The sequence below is a fragment of the Nothobranchius furzeri genome, chromosome 11 (assembly GCF_043380555.1).
Source record: "Nothobranchius furzeri strain GRZ-AD chromosome 11, NfurGRZ-RIMD1, whole genome shotgun sequence".
Classification (NCBI taxonomy): domain Eukaryota; kingdom Metazoa; phylum Chordata; class Actinopteri; order Cyprinodontiformes; family Nothobranchiidae; genus Nothobranchius; species Nothobranchius furzeri.
The window spans coordinates 63,078,961-63,099,121 of NC_091751.1; the positions used below are offsets into that span (position 1 = coordinate 63,078,961).

Here is a 20,161-nt window from a genome sequence, read left to right on the forward strand (position 1 = left end):
GGAGTGCGTGCCGGGGAGCAGCGGGTGAGGCATTCCTGGCCAATGAGTGTAATAAATTGCAGAGCAGAGCCGTAGGACCACAGACCGCTGCGTGTTGCACTGAGGAAGAACACAGTGATAAACGCTGTCAAACTGAGTGTAAATCAGTCTGGAAAAAATATCATAAGTAAGGCCTTGCAGACTGAGAGAGAGAGAGCAGACAGGTGTGACCTACAGGGAAATGAGGGAACACTCACACTGTTCTGGCTGTCTGCCTTGGGGAGAGGATCAATGGTAGTGGGAAAAAGCAAAGCTATTAATTCTACAGGATATGTCAATTCCCATTGGTGGGTGCAGATTGGTGGTGATCATGACTAGCCTCTTGGGCAGACGAGATCCAGAGCTTTTGCTGAGCCTCAGTAGACCACTGATTCATTGAAATTTTTACGGCTGCCTGGAAGGCGTCACATCGCGCCGGAGAAATGTAGATCGATTCCAATCGTAGGGTTAAAACAATGCTCAAAAACACGGAGCATGACCGTGGGGTTAATCTAAGCAAATTATCTTCTGTATGTGATGTGCAACTGAGCTGGGGAGTTAAATAAGCCAAGTGGAGGACCTGCAAGAATGTCTGGAGCCTACGGCCTCTGTAATGTCGAGAGTAGGTTTTTTCTTACCCGTCCGATGAGCACCGGTTCTGGCCCTGCGTACTCTTCGATCACGAAGAACTGGTTCCATATCCAGCTCCTCCTGCTGCGAGAGCGTGCCCCCCTCCTCTCCATAGGGTCACGTGGCTCTTCCACCTCGGATTCTGCTTCCTCAAACACAAGACCCATTCCATTCTCTGAATCCACAGCTCGCACCTCGGTGTCCTTTGTGCCGTGGCTCCATTTGGGAGCAGGGTGGAGCCTCAGCACATGGCTGCTGTTGACAAGTTTGTAATCTTCATCTGTGAGATAGTGATCTGTGCTGAGCTCTGTCTGTGCAGTGTGAGCTGACTCTGTTAATGGGTCTCCGTGGGAATTTGCTGCTCTGTTCCCCAGCCTTCCTCCCAGGGGCTGCATTGTCAGCATAGATGGAGGGGAATCGTTGTTTTCGGGAAGAACATACATGGGTAGATGTTTTGTCATTGTGAATGGAGGTTCTGTTTGGCCAGCCGCCACGTCGTCCGCTGGACTCGAGCTGACCTCGCTGTGAGGTGTTGACAGAAAATGGACAAGGTGTTTACTCTTGTTATCGCCTCCGTCTGAGCTCTGTATTCCCAAGTGTTCCTGCCCTGTGCTCAAGGCTGGCTTGACTTCACGTGGCGGATTACTGCGAGCATCGGTCCCATGGTCTCGATTGGGATCTTGGTCGGTGACGCTGCTCGCATAAGGAAACGCGGTCTGATTATCGTATCCAAAGTGAGACTGAGTGGCAGCCATATCTTGTCGAGGTTCTTTCTGAACCTCCAACTGTCCGTGATTAACGTCAATCAAATCTCTCTTCCTGCTCCGGCTGCCCTTGCTTGGCAAGCTCAGGCCAGGAACCTTCTGCATTTGGGAATTGACAATCCGCACTAAGTTTTCTTTTGACAGCAGCTTCAGCACACCATAACTACCGGTGAGGTTACGTTTTCGGTTTGACTCTACGTTTAGCCCTCTTTCAGGCACGCCTGTCGTCCGGGTGCTCAGGTCAGCTCTACTCCTGGACTTAGAACCAGATTTGAACCTGGTTTTGTTGGCGTGCACGTCGGATTTGTGATGGATCGTAAATGTTTTCTCTAACCTGGGAGCCTCAACACTTTTTGTGTTGTTTTTCCCTTTCTTCCCATCCTGGTTTAAAGCCTTGCTAATGGACAAGATGAACAGAGGTAACTCTTGTTTACTGACAGAGTCGACCTCACGCTTGGGCTTAAAAGATTGCCTCTCCTTGTTTGATCCCAACGAATGCACTAATTTGGAGTGAGCTAATGATCCAGTAGCGCTCGCCTGTTCGTGACTGATCGTGTTTCTAAGGGTCACCATTGGCAATGCATTAGAATCCTCGCTTCCATCCCATTGGCCTGCAGATCTGCTCTCCCCTAGCTTCACCGTGTGCAATCCACTCACTCCTCTCCGTCGTACAATCTTACTGGCAGAGGCGCATCCCGGAAGCTCCTCCCACAGGGACAGGACAACCAATAGCAGCAAATGCCTTGCAATCATCTTGTCTTGTAGCACGAGACGTTCTAATTTGAGCAAGGTTGGTAATAAGGCAGGTCTTGTTTTCCGGTGTTCTTCATTCTCTCCTGTGTTTTCTCCTCCTCTCACCCTCCCATGCTGTGCCCTTCACACCGAGCTGGAGGGCAGGTGTCAGTCACTCCTTTTCTCCTTTTTTTCAGTCTGTCTAATATCTCCCTCTATCTCACGAAGCCTCCCTGAGCGGTGTTTTTCTCTCCTTTTTTTCCCAGCTCCTTCTGTCAGGCGTCTCATTCAGTTTCCCACGGAGAGTTGAACACCCTGAGAGAAAAGATAAAGATAATTAAGCCAAAACTTTCATCATTGTGCCGCGTTAATTAAAAACGGAGCTGCAGAGACAGGTAGGAGAACGTATAGACGAGCAGGACTAGCCTCCAATCTGATTTCCTCAAACACAATGGGCTTTTTAGGCCCAGAGCATGCTTCCATTTACATCTTCAGAATGATACATTTGGTTCTTTACAACCGTAAAACAGACAGGCACAAGACAGTTGTACAGAGAAGGCTAACAAAAGGAATTTGTGAATGGAAAGGATGATTTCTAACAAAATTGGGGACCATTTAGGAGGTGAAAGTATCTTCAAAATCACTTTGATGTGTGATTAATAAGCGAGATTGATGTAAACGTTTCGTCAGATGGTTGAAATGTCAGTTCAGATGCGAGCCGAGCACACTGATCGACCTTGCTGCGCGCAGAGCCCGGAGCGATAAAAAAGGTTACTACGCTCTCGTTTATCAGGCTCGCACTTTCAGCGTGTGCCTCACGCACTCAAGACACAAAGAAAAACTCTAATCAAAATGTCAGATATCAGTCAGTGTGCTTGTCTTTAGATAAGAGCAGACGTTCTTCAGTGATTTCTCAATAATGCCGGCCCACACATCTGACAAGTCAATAAAGTGACTGTTTGCCAGGTTGCATGAATATAATCATCATTTCACAGCTGCAGAAGCAACATGGATGTTTAGGATTGACTAAACCCTGCAGAAACACAGCCTTCTAACTGTCTTTACTCTTCGTTTTCACGGAGAATTTTTTTTTTTTTTTTTTGCTGTAATCTTTGCTAGAGTGGATTTGTAGATGCTGGCCAATGACAGCACAGTGGGAGTGAGGACAAAAAAAGCATGGCAATCAGTTCATGTTGCAGTCTAGTTCCTCTCTTCTGCTCTGCAACATGCACATCCACATTTAGGACCATATGGGGAGTTCACATAAAATCTGTCAAAGTCTGGACATTTGGACGTTTTTATTTGTGTTTTAGAACGTTAAAGGCTGAGAAACGGTCGATAATTAGCGTTTAACGGCTCAGATTTACAGCTCAGGTCTGCATCTTCAGTTCCACCTCACGCCCGCCTTTACCCTGTAATGAAAACATGTAAATCTTTTCCCAGAATGTTTGAATCGTAAAACTCTTGACTGGGAAACTAATGAAACACCAAGTTCACTTGTGTTCGTTTTTGTGAGAATGGAACACGAGCTGTTGACGAGTTATGCGGCATTCTGGCGGAGGAACAAACTGGGAAGGTTTTAAAGTGTCTCTCCCTATTTTCCTGTTGGCTAAGCCAGGGCTCTTTGGGTTTGTTGTTTAACTGGAGTGTTATGAATTGCTCGGTGCCAGTTTTACTTTATTCTGAGCAGCGTTTGGTGCACGTATGACACTTGCTCCTCTGTGCAGCAGACGGACCATGTCAGCACGTTCACTGGGGCATGACTGAAGTTCAGAGGGGTTCCTCCTGGAATACCTTTCACCCTTTTCCTTTCTCATCTTTTTCTCAGCATCCTTATCTTTGTCTCCTTTGCTTCTCTTTCTCACACATCCACCCCGCCTTCCTCTACGTTCTCTCTCCCCACCTCTCCCACTCACCACCTGTTTCTCTCTGGCCAACTGTATCTATCTTTGTAAATACTCCCTCTCTCTATTGTTTTAGCATCCTGCTCATGCCTGCTGCTCGATTCGACCCTCTTCCCGTCCCTCTCATCTGTGTCAATCATGGTCCTGTCACCACGTCCCTCACCCTCCGTGCTCTCACACTTCAATCAATCAGCCAATCTCCTTCCTTGGCCTTGCAACATCAGATGTGACAGGCGTCTCGTCAACTAGCGTCTTGACGACGGGAGACAGGACTATAATTGTCCGTATAAATCGAGTCATCGGATGATAAAACGTGGAGAACGGGATCCATCCAGCAGCTACATGAGATTCGTGGAAAAAAAAACCTTGAGGATATTTAAAGGAAATAAGTTATATAGAAACGTGATGGAGGCCATTACAGACAGAGCGAGGCTGGGATTTGCTGAGCGTTATCTCCAATGTACAGCACGAGCAGCCGATCAGGGGAAATTCAGTGACAGAGCTCGTCTCTCTCCTTCCCAGAGGAACTTATCAGCTGGGAGTTTGATGGCCAGGCAATCATTGCCACGGGCACCTTGTTAACAAGCCTGGGGCAGGTGGTCGGATGCAGGGCCGAATATTAACTCAGCTCAGGACAAATTTATAACATTTAGGTGGCGGAAGGTTTCCACAATGTGAACTTTTATTAAAAGGGAACAACGAAGGGCCCACACCGTTTTTATTCTCCAATTCTTAAAACTTTCACATTTTTTTAATAAAACTTTTCTACAGAACAGCTCTGAGACATATTGATCCATCGCAGACTTTCACACTCTGCTGGTCCCATTTAGGAGGGGAGTCGTAGTTATGCTATTATCCAGGGTGAATCTGAGAGCAGAGCATAAGTGAGCATAATTGGGTGATACGGTAAAGAGCAAAAGGAGCTCATATTTTCTCATTAGACTTGAACAATCTAATATGGCAGAACTGCTGTTTTCATCCTTGTGAAATCAACAATAAAGAAGTCCACCTTTAACTTTGCACAAGAATGTAATAAAGAGTAAAAAAACAATCACAGGCCAAGGAAGCTAGTTTCTTTAGGAAATATAAAGTATAGGTAGTTCCTTAGAGTTCAAACAAACTTTAAAATATAAGGACAAGGTTGAAAAATACATAACAAGAAACATTCCAACAATTAAAAGGTACAAAATAAAACTGGCAGAAGCAGTGTGTAAAGAACAATGGCTACCATCTCATGCAACAACTATTTGAAGAATGACTTCATCAGCCTCTCACTAGTTGATGAGAAACATGGTCCAATATTGACTCCGTTCATTGAGATTCGTGGTCATGTAGAGCTTTCTTAAGATCCCACAGTAGGGTTTCAGTTGGATTTAAGTCTGAACACTGAGTAGAAGCACCATTTTTCATTCAATCATTTTCTTGACCTGTTTGTCCCTATTCAGGGAAATGAGAAAACAGGCACCGGGGTAAAGGCCGGTTCAACCCTGGATGGAAAGACATTTTCAAATGATCATTTTAAAATATGCTGTAAGATTTGGTATGGTATGGTATGGTATGGTATGGTGTAGTGTGGTGTGGTGTGGTGTGGCGTGGCGTGGCGTGGCATGGTATGGTATGGCATGGCATGGCATGGCATGGTATGGTATGGTATGGTATGGTGTGGTGATGTGTGGCATGGCTTGGCATGGCATGGTATGGCATGGTATGGTATGGTATGGTGTAGTGTGGTGTGGCGTGGCGTGGCGTGGCGTGGCATGGTATGGTATGGCATGGCATGGCATGGTATGGCATGGTATGGTATGGTATGGTATGGTATGGTATGGCATGGTATGGTATGGTATGGTATGGTGTGGTGATGTGTGGCATGGCTTGGCATGGCATGGCATGGCATGGTATGGCATGGTATGGTATGGCATGGCATGGTATGGTATGGTATGGTATGGTGTGGTGATGTGTGGCATGGCTTGGCATGGCATGGCATGGTATGGCATGGTATGGTATGGCATGGCATGGCATGGCATGGCATGGCATGGTATGGTATGGTATGGTATGGTATGATGTGGTATGGTATGGTTTGGCATGGTATGGTGAGAACTTGCCTGATCTGATCTGGTTAAAGCTGTAAAGACGCTGATTGACAAAAAACTTCATGTTTGATTGCAAGGAGCACAAATTATGAGGCTGTAACACAAACTCAAATCATCACCCCACCACCACAATTGTTATGAACTTTTTTCTAGAAATACTGAAGGTTGGTATTTAGCTTTGCAAAATCTGATGAAATGTTTAAACTAAGGTGTAAACCAGGGGCCTCCAACACATCAACGCACCTGAAAGTTGCCCGCCTGGAAGCAGCCGGCGAGCCATGCTGCCTGACTTGTAATTAACGAGGGAAGGATTTTAATTTTAATGACAAGCTGTCCCCGTTTTTCACATCTAATCTAAAACGGACATTTTGTGGGAGTACGACAAAAGTCTGATTATTGCACAAATCTTGCCGCAAATGTGTTCTACTGGAAATCCGCGGATTATTTGCTCAGGTTGCAGCACAGACCCTCGTTTCTGATCTCAACGGCTGCAGCTGCAGGTGGATGAAGACGCTTCTAAAGAAGACGGGGTGATGTCGGTCATTCAGATCTGGTTTCAGTAAAATATTCTGGGTAACTGTAAAGTCCTATCTGCGATAACATCTTGTGAAAGCAAATGAAATGCTGTTTGTTCATGAACGCATCATGAACACAGGCTTCAAACTCTGGACATCTCCTGTGATTTAGTTACAACAAATTCCCCTCGACAGTTTCAGCTGATTGTCTCGTTTAGGAAGAAAACGTTTTTTAAAATCTCTCTCTTTCTGCTCTGTGTTGTGCAGCCGTGGATCCGCTCATCCAGAGGCAAAGTAAAAGGATAAACCTCCAACCTCATTTTAATATTGTCAACAAAAATGCAGCAAAGCATAATTTTACCTACAGTTATTGAAGCAAAACTTAAGTTTTATTAGCAAAAAAACATTAAATTGATTAAATGAACCAGGAAAACAGGAAGAAATGATTTTTCTGTTTTTACATTTTTTACTTCAGTTTAGACTATTTAGATTTTTATGTTTTCTTCACATTTAGCTTAAATATTCTTTAAATATCTTCAGTTTTATTCATTTTATGAGAATTGTTGTGTTGTATTGTTTGTAAAAATAATCATAACATAATGATTACTTGAAAGGTTTTGTATTAAATGTTCTATAGTTGTAAATATTTGTTCATTTATGACAAAATGACTGATCACTATGAAAAACTGACATTGCTGCTCAGACTCTGGTCAGGGTCAAAGGATCTGGGAGTGAACAGGAACAGGTTATGTGCTCAAAAAAATATTTTATTGATCCAGCTAAAAAAAAATTTCATCATTCACACAAAATGGATTTTTATTTAATTATCTGAAAGTATCTGATTAGTTAATAAACAAAATGTTTTGTTTTGTTAGATTTTCAGAATTCACTTTTTTCCTTGTACTTTTTTATACCACTGATGCATTGAAATACAGAGAAATCCACTTGTGAATACGATGCATGTAAATATGGTTAAATGGTAAATGGCCTGTATTTGTATAGCGCCTTCTTAGGGTTCTACAACCCCCCGAGGCGCTTCACAACACAATCAGTCATTCACACACACACACACATTCACATGCTGGTGTTGATGAGCTACAATATAGCTACAGCTGCCCTGGGGCGCGTTAAAGGAGGCGAGGCTACCGAGCACAGGCGCCACCGGTCCCTCCGACCACCACCAGCAAGCAATGCGGGTTAAGTGCCTTGCCCAAGGACACAACAGCCAAATTTTCTGGTAGGAGCAGGGATCAAACCTGCAACCTTCTGATTACTGGACAACCCGCTCAACCTCCTGAGCTACTGCTGTCCCAGTATATATAGAATATAGTTAATAGAGCATTTTTTCATAGTAAGCACATTCACACGTGGAAAGTAATGGGAATAAATCGTTTGGCGGTAGCTCTTCAGTGCTTTCATTGTGTAAAAGTAGCTCACGGACCAAAAGAGTTTGGAGACCCCTGGTGTAGACGATTCAAAACATTATTCTAGAAGTGTTATTTATTTAAATTCTTACTCTTAAACTAAAATATGGGGCTCTGTGTTTTGTTCCTGTGTTCTTAACCTGCCTTTAGAACAGTGGTTCCCAAACTTATTTAGCCGCGCACCCCCTTCTATGTCCTGACCATACTGACGCACCCCCCAGCCCCACATCAGGGCATGGCTATATATATATATATATATATATATATATATATATATATATATATATATATATATATATATATATATATATATATATACATACATATATATATATATACATATTATATCAGACGTCACGCTAAACCAGGGGTCGGCAACCTGTTCCCATCAAAGAGCCATTATTACCCGTTTCCCACAGTAAAGAAAACACCGCAGCAACCGCGGCGTTGTGGGCGGGGCCTACCCTCAGACAGCAGAGCGCTGCTCACAACAGGTGACAGCAGCCAGTACCGGTCGCTCGTGTACGTCAAAGTTATCTTTCATAAGAAGATAATCAATAAAACGATTTATATAAAGTGGATCCAGAAGTTGTAGCCCGTCTCTGCCTACAATATTTAGATATTTTTCACCCTGTTGGTGTTTCACCCACACTTTGGGAATCCCTGCTTTAGAAAGAAGTCAGCCTTATTCTGTCCTTTTCTAACCCTTAATGCTCTAACGGAGATCTGAGCTGTGTACTCATACAGTAGAGTGTTGTATGACCTAACCTTGGGCTGAAATTGGTGTCTGTTTACATGAAGATTGGCAGCTTTGATGAATGTTTTCCACTTCTCAATAATCTTTCACATTGTAGAACGATGGACTCAATTGTTCTGAGTCCGTTGAGTAATTGCTCTGATTTCCTTTCCAGACAGTCGCAACAAGAGTTTGACTGCTGATGTCTATCCTCCTTGGTAAATATCTGAAGCCATGACGAAGCAGAATGGAGGACCTTCTCACACTCCTGCATCTTTATTTTAGTTAAATACAGAAACACAATGAATCATGAGTGCCCTGTGTTCTTCATGCTGAGATCTAAAAACATATCTCTGAAAGAAGGTGCACTAAAATTTCACCATCATGTGTCTCAGTGAATTGATTAATTGGAGCAATAAATAACTTCATTATTTTCTCCTTACTTCTGCCATGCCTCCTAGAACTCATCAACTCCTGAGCTTTTGGTTCGTTAGTGTCGGAGGCAGATCCTCTCCATCGATTGTGGGCTGTCAAATACCTAACGAGATTGAAAATTTTAATCACAATTCATCTCTTTGCTTGCTGTCTAAACCCTCTTTCTTTGGATGTCCCTCTCATTAATCAGGCAAACATCGCTACAGATGCTCCACCACAGCAGCAGCGTGCTCGTGTGCATCCACTCTGCAACGGTGACCAAACGATGTGTGGCTTCAAGGTCTGGGGGGGGGGGGGGGGGGGGATGTTTGGGGGGGGGGGAGTAATGTTTATTTAGCTGCGTGTACAAATAAAACACCTGGACTCACAAAGCTTCATTATTCATCCTCCCCCTCAAAAGCTCATTCACAAAGTCACTGAGACACTGGGAACCTCAACACACATGGAAGTGCTACTTTCAGCCGCATCTGTGAGGAACATAAAGACGTCTCGGAGGACTGTCTCTCTGGATGGAGTGAAGTCAAAGAAAAGGGAGTACAAACAGAAAAAGGATCCACCGCTAAAGAATTATGCATAGAGTAGTGATGGAAAGCCCTAGCAGATCCAGAAAGGAAGGGATGCACCTATATATTTGTCTCTTATACAGATAGATGCAAGTAAAGAACAACAGGTGCAGGGACACAGCAGTGAGAAGAGGGGACCTGGAAGACCAGACTGTTTAGCCCAGTACAGCAGGCCCACTCTCACCTTGGACCCTGGCAGAAAAAGGCAGACCTGTCAGCATGCTGGGAGGTGAGAAGCAGCAGGTTTTTATCTGGTAACATGTGAATGTGTCCAAAGCCTTGTCTCCATCTCAGACTAACTGAAACAGTGACAGCAGGTCCTAACCTCTCTGGGGAAAATATACAGCAGCAGCGTATGGGCACAAGATAAGTCCTCAGAGAGATGGTGGTGGTGGTGGTGTGGATAGTGCAACAGGGGGAACCGGTGCATGTCAACATTTTGACAGTACACAGCTTTATAGTAGAAGACACTGGTATGAATTTACAGTTCTGCCTGTTGAGGGCTCAGAAATTCAGTCAATTTAAGAATGGCTGTTTGCCTGTTGGTGAGATTAAGGTTAAAAATGCTTGACGTAGCAGAGCAACAACAGGGGGTTTTGGATTTGCATGGCTTTCAGCTAGATCTGTGGTGCTTCAATCCGTGGAGAAAGTCCGAGCTTGTTGAACATGATGCCGGATCGCTGCTTCTTAAAATGTTAAACGTGCACTGAAAATAGGCAAACACCGTAGTCTTCAGGCTTCCGTCTTATTAGATGATTTTCACTGAAAAGATGCCTGACTGCTGCAGCAATGCCCCGTCAGTTCATCCATTTCTCATTGCAATCTGTTATCTAGTCTAGATTTTGGCCAACACTCTTTAAATGTAGCTAAACATCAGCCAGCATCGAGTCCGTGACACAAGACAAGCAATTCTGTCTACGTAATTCCACGTCTGTTAAGCCTTCCGATGTCCACGATCAGGTCACATTCTGTAGTGAGTGATCAACTGAACTCATATTTTAATACATCTGCATTGGTCTCTGGTAGGAATGAATGCCTGATGATCCTGTTTCAGGAACTAGAAGTGAGCCAGATCAGAGCTGAGGTTAGCACAGCACGATCTGGAGTCTTATTTGCTGATATTTTGACATCTTGCCTGTGATTGGCTAACAGCAACAAGACTCTGCCACTGACTCGGTTTACTCTCCAACGTTGATGTTTTATCTCAAATAGCACAGGTCTGAAGGAGTTCTGCTCTGTGGTGAAGTTGCTAATGCTAACAGTTAGCTTCTAGACCAGGGGTCGGCAACCTGTTCCCATCAAAGAGCTTCTATTACCTGTTTCCCACAGTAAAGAAAACACTGGGAGCCACAGCAGAGAGTTGCTTTAACCAATCACAGCAGGTGACAGCAGCCAATACCGGTCGCTCGTGTACGTCAAAGTTATTTTTCAACAGAAGATAATCAATAAAACGATTTGAATAAAATGGATCCAGAAGTTGTAGCCCGTCTCTGCCTACAATATTTTGATATTTTTCCACCCTTAGTGGTTTTACTGAGCAGGTGCCACTTTTGTCACATGTTTCCTTTTAAAACATGCTTAAACTGTTCAGAATACAAATCCAGGCTCTGTCTCTTTTGATTGTTGTAAATAAACTTTGTAGGTGGGGAAGGTCAGAAAAGGATCCGATCAATTTGTTTTCCCCTCATTTACAGTGACGGAGATAACGGTGCAGCGCTGGTGTTAATCAAGTAAAATTTTATGTCTTTCCAACAATTTTCACAAGAAAACAAAACAGTAAAAAGCAGGGCTTGTGCTGACCGGATAGTTCCCGTATTTGACGGTTTATTTTGACGGAGAAAGAATAGAAAGAGTTACCCCGACGCATGCAGACGAACTGAAATTGTTTTTGTTACACACATGGCAGATGTAGCTAAATCACTCAAGAAAAGATTCCCATCTGAACATCTGAGCTGGACACTGCTCAGCGCAGCTCGCTGTCAGCGCGTACGTAAGGTGCACAGCGAGCTGAAGATGTGGAGATGCGCATGTGGGAAGCTTCCTCCCACTGAAGCGAGTGTTTTCCAAACCCTGTCTCTCAGAGACACTTGTCACTTAGAAAATGTTCCCTGATTATGAAACTTTGGCTGAATAGCGCTTGTTCCTGTCTCCAATGTGGCGTCGCATCCAGGAGCCATCTGAGGAGAAGTCCAGACTCTCACATCCTCTTCAGCTCAGACAGCGCCTACATGATTACTCACAAGCGTGACCCGTCAATCCGGTCTCACAGAAAGACCGGGATGGAACTGTTAAGGTTTACGCAGACAATCTTTACATTTAGAATTGACATACAAATATAAAATTAATGCAGTAAAATATAAAGCATTTTATTTAAATATCCACTCATTACTTTACAAGCACAGAGAGCCGCATCAGATGGATGGAAGAGCCGCACACGGCTCCCGAGCCGCGGGTTGCCGACCCCAGTTCTAGACCAACCAACAACAACCTTCACTGGCCGAGTGAAGATGGGTGAGTCCATGAATGCTAAGTGACAGTGTGACATAAATCTGTCAGGCTTCTCAAACCCTAACGTTTGACCGTCAGAAGCTAATGCAGGAAACAGGTGTAGGAGACTATTTTTATGTTCAGCCTGCATGAAAGACTCACAGTGGCTGATTATAATCAGAAATAATCTGTTCAAAAATTGTTTTTTAAGTGAAGTTGACCTTTAAAGACAGAACATCTTTTAGCGGATATAAAATAAGCTTGTTCAGTCAAATCATTTTAAAATGAAGCAAATCAGAATTTCTCTATTTCTATATTAATAATGAGGAGGACTTTCTTTTAAATGCTTTGGATGAAAACATTCATTTGCTTCCTTCTACTTTCATGTGAGTTTTAACATTTTAATTGAGCACATTGACTTTCTTGAAAATGCAATCTAAGCATCGTAGTTTTATAACATCCTTTTCTGGGATGAATTAACCATTTTATTTTCAAACTCTCTGAAACAACATTATTTCATTTCATTGGCAAAAGAAAGAAGAATACAGAAAACGCAAGCACACTTTTCTCCAAAGGCTACAGAAAAAGCACATAAAACATTTGTTGACGTTATCAGCTGTTAGCAGTTATATTCAGATAATGTTTTTGGCTCAATATAAAGTCGTATCATAACATGAAATCTCCTTTAATCCACCACATTGTTTCTATAATCTGTGTGCAGAAGGGCAGGAGGGTGGACAGGTGAGATACGGGTGTTACGATGATTAAGACATTTTACCTGCTTTAGCTTAATCTCCTACTGGATTTCTAACAGATTTTTTTTTCACTGTACCATCATGAACCCAGATAAAGGTGACCTGATATGTCAAAAACACTTCTTATAGTAACACTTTATTGGTTGTTTATTGTTTCTTTCACGTTCTCTTTCAGCACAAGAGAAAAGGAACACAGGATGAGTGGAAATGACGGATGTAATCTGTCTTTGGATGCAGACATAAATTCATTTGAATCAGTTTAAAATGTTCTAATGGATTTTTGTGAGTTAGTGCAGCTTTGGGGGAAACAGGTGTATAATAAGCATGAAGTTATGACTGAAGAAATGCACCACAAAGTGAACAAGTGAACATTTTACACACAACAGAGATGGCTGAATGAGACCGGTGTTGTGTAAGAAAGCGTTCCTTCTCCTGTGTGAGTCTCTGTTGGGGTAACTCTCTCTCCTCTGTTGCTTTAGTTCAGTGAATTAAGTCATATTAACACTAAAACTAGGGATGCAACAATACCACTTTTTCCCAAACCGATATGATACCGACACTTGGATCCGAGTACTCGCCAATACCGATTACCGATACTGATACTTCTACCACACATTAAAATGCTATGAATTGAAATACGGGTTTTATTTTCTTCTCTGCTTTCAACAGGAAAAGACTGTGAGGTAGATAAAAAGTTAAATATATGATTAGAAATGATCACGAAACTAAAATATTAGGTGAACACAAAATGGCAAGTTACAGCGAAGCCACTTTCAAGCAACTGCATTGGTATCGGTTCCTGGTATTGGTTAACTTTCACCTAAACTGATACTGGTATTGGTATTGGTATCGGCACCCGTACCTGACTAAAACACACACACTAGTCCTCTGTGGGATTTTAAAGTCGTTTGGATTTTTTTTTGTAAACACAGTTCTCAAACCAGATGCCCGAGGCACCTCAACTAGCTCCTCTCTTTGGGGGTGACTCGCTCTTTAAAAGGAACCAGAAAATAAAGACACGTTGCTCTAAAGATGTTACAAAGTATTTCCGCTACATGAAAACAGTTAAAAGCTCCAAAATGCTTCTTGCCGAGCTGTTTTCAAACTATTTTTGAGGTACGGGGGCAGCAATGTTTTCGACTGTGCAAGGCATTGTGGGACGATGACCCAAGATGGTAGTAGACATTAGCTTTGGCATTGGTATTTGGGTTAGCTGTTGTTACAGAGAAGGGCTATGACGACACTTTGTGTGGCTTTTGGTTGTGATTTCCAGTCAAAGATAAGAAAAAACCAACATAAGTGTCCACAGCTGTCCTCACGAGGGAGCGTTATTCAAAACATTTAAAAGAAACCAACATACGGGAGGTCAATAGGGCTGAAAAAGATGAAATATGAGATCTGGGAAGCAGGTTAAACGATGGTACCATTTATAATTTTTCCTATGCTCTTCACTTTATTACTGTAACCATGCCAGTGGACTATCATCAAGTGTTATTATGAATTTTAGGTGGATGTATGAATTACTAGTTGAAACATATTTTGAGGACACTGATGTTTGTAGTTTTCTGTGAAAATGAAAAAAATGTTGGCTTAAAACTGTAATGTTTTGCTGTACTGCCCAATTCTACTATAGCGATTAGTCTGAAGTTCTGATTTGTCAAGCTATTGATAATCTGGTAGATTAAAACATTAAACGGTGAACTACATGCTATAAAAATAAGTCCATGCCTCATCTACGTCTACATGAACATCTGCCGTGTCAGACCATGTTTTTATGCCACCTGGTGCAGGATAAATCATCCTTCTTTAGTTACCAGCACAAGATGGGATGACAGCATCTTCTTCTCCCCAGCCAGCCATCAGGCAAACTGGTGATATGATGCGTACCTGTAATACTTAAAAAAATGTAAATCTAGACTACAGCAATTTATATATATTTATATTATTAAGACAGTAACGTTTAGAGACGCACGTTCCACTGAACTTGTGATTTTTATAGTGTAGCTACTGTCTTTGACTTCACCTGGTACCTGTTTGGAAGCCGTGCACTAACCCGGTCATGGAGCCATACAAGTGCTGCCCAAAGAACAGGGTAATTGAGGCAATCTGATTCAAAGTTTTGGTGCACAGTGATGCACGGAGTATCTGACAATAATGGATTAATGTTGGTAACGTTATTTCACTGTACAATAAAGAAAATTCAGAATTTTTTATGACGTGGGTCTGTGATAACGTAAAATAAAGTTAGTTTCATGAAGGTTTTATTATGTGGTTCAATAATACCGTGGATAGCTGCTGCTATAAAATTGAGCTCTTTGCAACAAACGCTCTCAATCTCCATCGGCATGCAGTTGCTGCATGTGCACCAGTGAATGAGCCCCTCTCGCATCCTCACGTCTCTCGTCTTTTCTTCTTCCGACTGGCCATTTTCTTCCTCGCTACCCACTTGCCTCTCAGGTTTAAACTGGAAAGACTGAACCGAAGCCGCTTTCACTGCGTGCTGCACTGTCAGCCATGCGAACCAGGCGAGGGGTGCAACCATGTGACGTCACTACCCAGAATGCTTTGGGAAGTAAATAATAAATAAATCCTGCTAAATAGATTTTATTTAAATTTAACTTTAAGGGAAAACATTTGGCTCATTTTTATGCCACCTTTTCACTTATAACAGCAAAGTATATGTATTAGCGCAAACTTGACTTAATAGTCGGGGTTCCTTTTAAATTACACAGGAAGTAGTATTTAAGGCTCTTACCTGGAGACTAAAAGTACATTTCTGCTTTCAACTTTTCTAGTAAAGAACTTTCTATTCATTTATTTTGAGTTTTATTTTTTGTCTGTGGTGATTTCATTCTCTATCTAATATCCTTATATATAAAATAAAAGACCTGGAACTCTGTTTATTAATATTCCCATCATCACAGCATTTGTGTAAAGCAAAATGTAACAAAATGGATGAAAAAAATTGAAAGTAAATAAGTTTTGAGTCATTGAAATCCTTAAAAAGTGTCCAATAATGCAACAGGGAGGAGGTGAGGGGACACATAGCAGCCCCCTTGGATCCTACCTGAATCACAAAGAGCCTTAAGTTTCCAACCCCCAGTTACAGGAGACAGAAACTCATCTAATCACGAAAAGCTAACATGGTTGGAAGTAAAACGGAATTAGGCTGTTCTGTGTCAATGCAACCTTTAATCAAATTTTCTCACCTTGACTTATTTTCTTAGTGAAAGAATATTTGTGAGCAGGTCAAGTGTGCTGCCTGCACACTGACATCCTTCCCTTCAAGCATGAGATCCACTCAGTCAGAACATGTCATCATTATTCATAGTAACCCTTCTTTGGCTCAAATGAAGCAATTTTGTAGTAATTTCTTTCAAAAAGTGAGTATTTTTGCAGCGTAAAGGATATTATTATATTGATTTTTGTGTGTGGCAGAGGTGGAAATTGATGCATCAATTACGATTTTCACAATTTAGCTTTTTTTTTTTTTTTTTTTGATTTCTTTCCGCGATTTTTTAGATTTGAAGAAGTGTGGAAATAAACACGAACCAAGGAGCATTTGCAGGATCCGCTAGACCCGTCTGTTGCACCGAACAAGGAACTAAGTCCAAAGGCAGAGATCTTGATTTGCACCCTCCACCTATGGATGTCTGGGCTCAGCCTCACAGGCAGGGTGAGGAGCTCAGAATTCCAGAAGGTTGCAGCTCCTCTAGAGAGGAGCCAGATGAGATGGTTCCAGCTTGTTGTCTGTGCCTCTCGGGGAAAATGTTTTGGAAACATCTTTCTGAAAGGAAACCCCGGAGCTGACCAAGGACAAGCCGGAGGGATTATATAATTAGGTCGGGAATGCCTTAATCCTAACCCTGATTGGTGGACGACAACAAAACGAGGCGTTTGTTCAGTATTGGACTCTCTTTTAGACTACAAGGCTTCTAAAAACTTGCAGCCTACATTTTATTCCATTAGAAAGAAAAATTATATTATACATGGTATCATTACATTAATTATGACTTGATCTTTACATGGGAGAGTAAATACCAATATAATTGATTTATTTTGTTGGTTTCTGTCTTTATATTGGCTGTTGCTAAGATTCCAAACGTTCCTACCTGACTTTATGAAACACAAATATAATTGCTAGGGATGTGAATCTTAGAGCAACTCACGATTTGATTCAATTCCGATTCTTGGGGTGCCAATTCGATTCAGATTCGATTCTCGATTCCCAATTTAAATCGATTCACAATCAGCATTAACAAAAGGGTCAGCTCCAGGATGAACTACTTTGTTGTACAAGTTAGTTAAGCTATGGGACATTTTTATTCAACTTTAAACTGTTCATGCTCCAAAAATGCAAATTTACAATGTAAAATAAAGTGATTCTAAAACTGTAAACAGAAGCAATCTTTTGACCAAAAGGTAACATTTATTTTTGCTTACCTTGTAAAATATAACTAATCTGTAGTTACCTAACAGTAGCTTTGAAAGTAATACAATCAAATACTTTTCAAGTATGACTAATCCTGGGTACTCATTCATCAACTTCGAAAATAAATATGAGAATATCTCAAATTTCTGAGTATGGAAAAAAATTACATTCAAGTGCCCTCTTATCAGCAGATTCAAACATAAATCATCTCAATTTATGGGACCACAAAAGTAAACGGAGAACTGACTCTCCTAACAAACATCAAAAAAGTGCATCTCAAACCTGTAACATGCCAAATATTTGAGTTCTTGGAATCAATTCTGAACCTTTGTGAATCGATTCTGAATCTTTATAAATAAGAATCCCGATTCAGACTTGAATCGATATTTTTCAGCACCTCTAATAATTTCTGCTGTTTTCTTTCATTCTTTGAGATGTTCGTCATGATCTCAAGCACAGTCAGAGATTTGTTTTTAACTACTTGCTTTACAACTCTGATAGCAGTAAGGCCATGCTGCAGCATTTCTGGGAACGATCTGTGAGAATGTTTTTTTATGAATTTAAATATGCAAATTCCTGCCAAACAGCTTTGTGCTGAGAAGAGAATGAGCAGCACAGATAGGATTTGCCCAATAACTACGCATGTAGCAAACACTGATTGTAAAATTAAGAGTATGTATGAAAACATGAGAGATAATGCTAAAGCTTTGTCCTGTTTGGAGGTTTTAATCCAAGCATCTAACACGATGGTCACTGTGTTTTTTTTTTTACAGGAGCTATAGCAGTGCTTAAATAGTAGCTGGGGTGGTTTAAACTCACACAAACACACCTGGGTCTGCTGTGCTGCTCCACTCCTGCTTTATCTTTGTCTGCAGTATAAACTGTAAAAGGTGCTATAAAGATCAAATAAATCTTGACAGAAGACCATCCCAAGAATCACTCTGCCAGGAGACGTGTCACCAGGTCACAACAGGGACAACACGGTGGCCCATATTTCACTGGCTTGGTGAGAGTTCAAGCTGTTCTCTGTCTCATTTGTCGTATTGTAAGGTAAGAGAGTGCAGGCTAAAGGTGTGAACACACACCAGCAGTGACCCAACATCCAGGCATGTTTAAATGTATAAAAGCTGCATTTGATGAAAAGGTAAACATCCATACAACACCGAACGCAGCATCCCTCCCATCCTCCACTAGAGGAATCATTCGACATCATATGGTTACAATGAGTTATTATGTGTGACTGAACTTTAACAACATCTGACATGTCTCCACCTTTAGGCCTCTCAGCTGTTTTTCAGCTGAGAAGTTGAAGGAGCTGCTCAGCTTCAATGATCTTCATGCACAAAGGTCAGCGGATGTTTTTATATCAGCAAGCTCATCTGCTCGGAGCTAGTGTCTCTCAAGGTATGTGCTCAGCCTGTGTTGTCTGAATTGTGAGTCATCAGCTGCCAAGGCAGTTACCGAAATTACACCTGATGCCTATCAAGCTTGTCTCTCTTCCTCTTCCACCTGACCGCATGTGCAACATCAAAAACCTGCCTGATCCTTTAAGCACACCAGCTGACATTTCGGCAGGAGTGCTCAGGAATTACAGATGGACATTGTCTGCCTTAAGAGTGTGGGTGTGTGTGTGCGTGCGTGCGTGCGTGTGTGTGTGCACAGCACACGTTTTGTCTGTGATATAAGGACAAAGCTTTTGAATAGTCCTTTACGCCTTCATAGAGTTCCGCAGGGCTCCATTTTTGGTCCCCTACTGTTTTCCCTTTACATGCTACCTCTTGGGTTTATATTTTGGAAATACAACGTCCCCTTCTGTTGTTTCGCCAATTACAAGCAGATATACTTTCAAGTGAAAGGAAATCACTCCTCTCTTGTCATGTAGGGCTGTCTAAACCCTGTAAAATCTTGGTAGTATTTGGCTCCAGTGGCTCCTGCAGTGGTGTTCATCTGAGTCTTGGCGCATTGGAACCCTTTAAGAATTCAGTGGTGAAGGATCTGTGGGTGTGATGATTCACATTTTAACTTTGAAGTACAGTTTAAGCACTTTTAAACTGTTGTCAACAAAGGACCCTGAGAAATGAATCCATGCCTTCATCACCTGTCTATGTTGGTATTGGTCAATCGTTTTTTTTTTCACACTTGCAGAGGGTTTCGAATGCTGCTGTCAGACTGTTAACATCTTCTAGATGGCAAGATCACACCATCCCTGTCTTTGCTGCACTGCACTGTCTCTCAGTTCATTTTAGAATTGATTTAAGATCCTTTTCCTGACTTTTAAAGCATTGCACTGAAAGGGTCAGCCATATTAGTCCTTACTACCTAATGCTGTCGTGCCTAATGTTCTGCCCACCACGCTCTGAGTGTGACTGCTTTCTGGTGACTCCAAGAATGAGGTTGGTGCGCAAAGGAGATCAAGCTTTTGCCGTGGTGGCTCCCAAACTGTGGAACCATCGTCCGTTTTATATTAGACAGGCTACCTCAGTGGCTAACTTTGAGATCTTTTAAAAAACACATCTATATTCTCTGGCTTTTATCTTAAGTTAAATGTTTCTTTATTATTGATTGTGCTGTTTCTGGGCTGTATAAATGTTTTTGTTGTTTTTATGAGTTTATCTAATGAAGCAATCTGGTGCAAGTTGTGTGAATGCACTACATAAATAAAGTCAGGTTGAGTAT

At 42.0% G+C, this 20,161-nt stretch overlaps 1 protein-coding gene and 1 pseudogene across 2 annotated transcripts in view; one reads left to right on the forward strand and one right to left on the reverse strand.

The window, feature by feature from the left end:
• The window catches only part of LOC107384231 (cadherin-24), a 246,651-nt gene that overhangs the window by 159,063 nt on the left and 67,427 nt on the right, over positions 1-20,161 (reverse strand). For both annotated transcript variants that reach the window (XM_070541737.1, XM_070541739.1), the window contains exon 2: positions 657-2,459. In XM_070541737.1, coding sequence (XP_070397838.1) covers positions 657-2,165 — 1,509 coding nt within the window. In that variant the 5' untranslated portion in view covers positions 2,166-2,459. The remainder of the gene's footprint in view (positions 1-656; positions 2,460-20,161) is intronic.
• Positions 5,269-8,264, forward strand: LOC139061939 (uncharacterized; annotated as a pseudogene).